This window comes from Alosa alosa, chromosome 10 (assembly GCF_017589495.1).
Source record: "Alosa alosa isolate M-15738 ecotype Scorff River chromosome 10, AALO_Geno_1.1, whole genome shotgun sequence".
Taxonomy (NCBI): domain Eukaryota; kingdom Metazoa; phylum Chordata; class Actinopteri; order Clupeiformes; family Clupeidae; genus Alosa; species Alosa alosa.
The window spans coordinates 14,017,676-14,022,980 of NC_063198.1; the positions used below are offsets into that span (position 1 = coordinate 14,017,676).

A 5,305-nucleotide genomic window follows, 5' to 3' on the forward strand; every position below is an offset into this window, starting at 1 on the left:
ATGAGAACCTCGATTCCTTGTGGTGTGCTGAGCGACTAATGTGGGAGGACAAATATTTTATCCGAGAGAACTGAGCCACCCTGAGCCAACCAGGCACAGAAACTTCCCAGCATCCCAACTCCAACCCCCACACACACACACACACACACACACACACACACACACACACCAAACCCTCTTTCACTTCTGTTTGTGCATCTGTGTGTGAGAGAGACAAGGATAGAGTGAGGGAAAAAGAAAGAGAGGAGCAGAGAGAAAACATCATGTGTTAGAAAACAGACATGGTTTGAATGAGTGACTGGGTTGTTCCCTGTTGTTGATGGGTGGTTCACCCTTTTGTCTACATAAAGACTTGCAACTTGAACAAGTTATTTTATTGGGTCCAAATCAGTACAATCCAGTGTAAACATACAAATAAAAAAATAAAGGTCTAACTGGGGTTTTTTTGCTCATGATTCTCAAAACTTTTTAAGCCAATCTCTCCAAATTCAGCCTACTGACAATACTTTTCCAGTGTAGAAACATTCATTGGAAATATATCAAAGAAACTGCAAAATCATTCTGATTACTGTTATTGATAATTGCTGAAAAAGTTTAAATTCAAAACAAATGCACTCAATTTTACATGATTTAAATGACTGAATTATAGAGATGTCACATTTCAGATTCTCATTCAAGATATCACGGTAATGTCAGAAGAAACAGGTTGGTAACAGATTCTACAAAGACATATCTTTCCAGAGCAGAGTGGACAACAACAGACTTAATTTAGTTTATTCACTTTATACCAGCTACCTACATTTAGCCAAAGCATGCCGTAATAGTGACTTGTGTATTTATAACTGACGTGTCTATTTGCTTTACAAAAAAATTGGTGTTAAACTATGAATCTTTCTATCCATGAAAATATTTCTAAAATGCTATTTAATTCAATTCATATTTTTCAGCTCTGAGTAGAAAAAAGTAAGACATACTAAATCAGTCCCACAGCATCATCATACATATTGTTACCCACATAAACAGTAATAACTGTATGTATTGCTATGAGGCATTGAGTTAACTAAAAATCAGTAAACATACAAAATTCCAGCCCGTGGATGGAGCAATGTCATGTGTTGATGAATAAAGAATACTACATCACATCCTTGTTCATTATGCAACACAGAAAAAAGGGTTAGCATAACAGAAGACAAAGGCCATCTACTGAGTCAAACCACCAGATGAAAGGCCATCACTGGACTCATTTAGGCCCACATAACTCCACATGTCAAAAGTCCTTTCAAAGAAGGAGAGAAAAAAACGACTTCATAATAAAGGCCACACAAGCCGTTCAGTTTCAAGACTCGTAATCTTTCTTTTTGGACAGCTTGCTTTTGACATAGAAAGAAAAATGGAGGAAAGGGGGATTTCTTATGCTCCCCATTGTAGTGTGGTTTCTTCACTCTCCTTCTTCTTGGGTTTTATTTCAGAATCTGTCTTGTGCTGGTATAGCAACGAGGGCATCAGAGAGCTTGCATGTCAGCTGAGATGGTTAAACCACTAATACTGGACAGAGCCCTCGGCTTTCAACAGGTAAACTATGGTTTATGTACAGTAAAGGGTCACATCAGCAAACACAATGGCCCTCATTTACGAAAGGAACGTACAACATAGTCAAGTCAGTATGGTGTGGGGTGCAACAGAGTAAATTAGTGGAGGACTGGGGAGTTCTAATCATAGAATATAATCGATTGGAACTGCACATTTGTAGCGTTCATGTAGCCTGTTATGTTGACACAATGCTTAGGATACCCATCATGTGTCAGAATTACTTTAAAACCAAGAAAAGCACAGTCAGGACATGAATCAAAACAGTCAGGACATGAATCATGCATTTTGTTTTCGTGTGCACAAAAGATTATGTTGTCCTTCAACTTGTCTCCAGTGTTCCATGGTCATATATAAAATGTGTCTATCCCAAGGTCAGAAAATGTTCTCATCTGGACGTATTATGCATGTCATAAATTCTAGGGGGTGTGGCCTCTAAAATGAGAATATAGGGGCGTGATATTTAAATTACGTTTTTTTTTCAGCCTCCACATTAACCAACACCCGTTCATTTTCATGATGCAACAATACATTTCATGAATCCCATGTGAGCCCTCTCGTAAGGTGACTCCTGTGCTCAGATCTGTGCTGGTTTCTATGTTCGATTGATAAAAGAGGCCCATTGAAAGTTTCAGCAAAAGAATAATCTCCATGATAAAATGACTCAACATCTTCCTTCATTATTTTCTACCTCAAGCCCCACAGATGGGACAGTAGGTCATGAGATGTCCCTGCAGCAAAGTCATTGGGGACGGGGTCCACAAGGAGGGCCCCTCAGCAGGGGGTGCCTAGGGCCAGTATGGAAGAGTTGTCCTTGGCTTTGTCGAAGAGGATGGCGGGCGTGGTGCCTGAGACAATTTTGAGTTTGTCCTCAGGGACGGAGGATGTGGGTGAGGAGGAGGTGGTGGCAGTGGCGGCTGTGGAGTGCGAGGAAGAGGAGGAGGAGGCGGACGAGGACGAGCGGTCAGGCAGACACTCGTCGCAGCAGCAGCAGCAGCAGTCCATGAAGGCCTGGCCCAGCGCACGGCACAGGCACAGCAGGATGACCGGCGTGGCGGCCGCCCGGGCGAACATCAGGAACTGGCCGATCAGCTGCAGCAGAGCCAGCGTCGCCACAGACACCTCCAGCCCGGCATAGGCCAGTGTGATGTTGGTGGCGTTCTCCGGCAGGCCGCAGACGCCGAACACGACGGCCAGCGCCAGGACCGTGCGTGTCAGCTGGCGCTCCTGCCGCCGCTGCTGCTGCCTCTTGGGCGAGGAGGAGGAGGACGACGTGGATGATGACGACGTGGTGGAGGGCGAGAGCGGGCGCCCTGCTGCGGTGGACGCCGCCTGCCGTGCCTCCTCGGTCACGTGGCGTGTGAGGAGCTGGCACGCCAGCGTGAAGAGCAGCGGCAGGCAGAAGAAGCAGCCAAAGTACCACCACATGCGTGCCTCGTGGTACGTGAGCACCAGCGAGTACACCGACTCCGGCAGCTCCACCGAGGGCCGCTGCACGCACGAGTCCACCGGCAGGCCAGACGCTGGCGCCACGTCCTGCTGCAGCTGCCAAAGCAGGAGCTCAGGGATGGCTAGCACCATGGAGCCCACCCAGATGACCGACAGCTTGGCCAGGATGGACTGGCAGGGCTCCACCATCCGTGGCCGGGGCTGTGGGCTTGTGGCCGTGTGGAAGCGGTCAATGCTCAGGGCACACAGGCTGAAGGTGGTCACTCCCAGTGAGGTTACCTGGATGGAGAGAGAGGAAGGGAGAGGAGTGAAGACATGAATGATGGTAGGGATGGAGAGGAGAATTGGAGAGACTGGAGAGTTCCATGTCATACCAACAGGTGGGGCAAACCACACAGTCCATCATCCATCATAAGACTGCCGAGCCTACTTTGTGTTTTCAGCCATTATGTGGTGGCCTAGGAGAGGCCTGTTCAAGTGTGTGTGTGTTTTTTATCAACACACTTGATTAGTTTCAAATCAAACCAATTTCTATAGGCAACCAAACAAAGTACAACAGGAGTAAATAACCACTCATTATTGATTAGGTACTCCTGCTGGCATCACTGTAAATATCTGGCCTTGTTTATTTATGTAGGGCAGCACAAGTACACAATTGTCACTTGGCGACCGTTTGACCTAAATCTGGTCTCATTTAAAGTCGTAATGGCTCCATTAATTAGTCTTCCCTCCAGACAAATAATGTGGTGAATGGGTAATTAGCATAACAAAGTCTCGACTAGTAAAGGAAAACGAAGGGGCAGGGCAACATACCCCATAGGAAAGATATACTACCAGAGAGTATTAAATGTATCTAAACATATGTAACTTATATAAACATAGTTACATAGGCTACATTAATATATGAATGAAACTCACCTCCATGTAAGGGACAATTCTACACGAAAGGTCTCCCATTAACCTCCTTTTGGTCAGTTCATTAAAGATGACCACGGGCAGACAGAAAAACAGGATCAGGAAATCCCAAAAGGCCAGGCTGGCCAGAATGCAATTCCAAGCAGTTTTCATGTAGTAGTTGTGCCACACGATGCACATCACCGCCAAGTTACCTATGATACCCACAGCAAACACTATCAGTGACAGGAGCATCACTGCATAAGCGCTGTAGGAACTGTCAGTCACGGGGTACAGAGGGTTGTGGATTCGAATAGAATTGCTACTATTTTTTCCATCCCCGTCAGTGTTATTAGGGAAATGTGCATTCCTAGGTGTTGTAAAATAACCGTCTGGGTCGTAAGGTCTTGGGTGCCTGAAGTTATAGGGAAACTTCGATGTTCCATCCTTCGCCCCCCTGGGCACTCTCTTCAGGTTTGCCTCCCGAAATAACATAACTTGATTTGTCCCAACCATATCTCCTATTGGATTTGATTTGGCGTCAGGAATTGAAATGTGCATCGCATTAGAGCCCGCTAATCCACTTGGTAACATGTCCAAAGAAGTCAGGTACCCTGATGATTCCTTCAGTGGTTTTGCGTAACGGAGCTCCGTTAATCCCAAAATAAGGAACAAAATAGGGCAAAACATTGTATCTACTCAATAATGCAACAATTCCATCAAAACGACCAACCACAGAGTTCAGAGAGTGTTTTTCACAGCCGACGAATAATTTACGACCCTGTAAGCTCCAGAAAGTCAGACCCCAAAGCCCAAAGACGAGATGTTCGGAAGTTTGAAGCAACTATATCCCCATCCTTTGAGCCCGTTATTCATAGGCAACCGCATTTTTGCTGGCTCAAACGCCCTCTAGTGTTCATCAGTGGTAACACAAGCCAAGTTCCCTGGATCACGTGAAAGCTGCCCATTTCACCAAGGAATTCAATACTGAGAGCAACAATAAGCAACAGCACAGCACAGGTCCTAAAGGACAATGTAGGCTAAAGTTATCATCAAGATGTGCACTGCATTTTCAATGCCAGTAATCGTCAACTTGATATGGCACAGCAATACAGCTGGCTTAGCCTACTTAGGCCTATCTACAGTTAGTGGGAAGCGAAAACATAGGTAGGCCTACACCAGTGTTTCCCATTTTTTTTTTCTTGGGACCCACTTTTTAAAAAGGACAGACCATCGCGACCCATTTCACTTTAGATCTAACATGCAACCACCAATATTGTTTTAGGCCACAGGTTCTCAAACTTTTATAGGCTTTATAGGCTTGTTTGTAGGCCGTGTATTGATGTTGTGACAAGCTATGTTGTAAGAATGTGAA

General features: G+C 45.3%; 1 protein-coding gene across 1 annotated transcript; it reads right to left on the reverse strand.

Moving 5' to 3' along the window:
* Positions 1 to 359: 359 nt before the first annotated feature.
* On the reverse strand, positions 360 to 4,957 carry gpr37l1a (G protein-coupled receptor 37 like 1a). Its single transcript, XM_048253790.1, has 2 exons — positions 3,955 to 4,957; positions 360 to 3,315 (listed from the first exon to the last, which is right to left on the reverse strand). Exons 1-2 carry the CDS (start codon positions 4,618 to 4,620, stop codon positions 2,362 to 2,364), a joined length of 1,620 nt encoding a protein of 539 aa, XP_048109747.1. The 5' UTR covers positions 4,621 to 4,957; the 3' UTR covers positions 360 to 2,361.
* Positions 4,958 to 5,305: the final 348 nt, after the last annotated feature.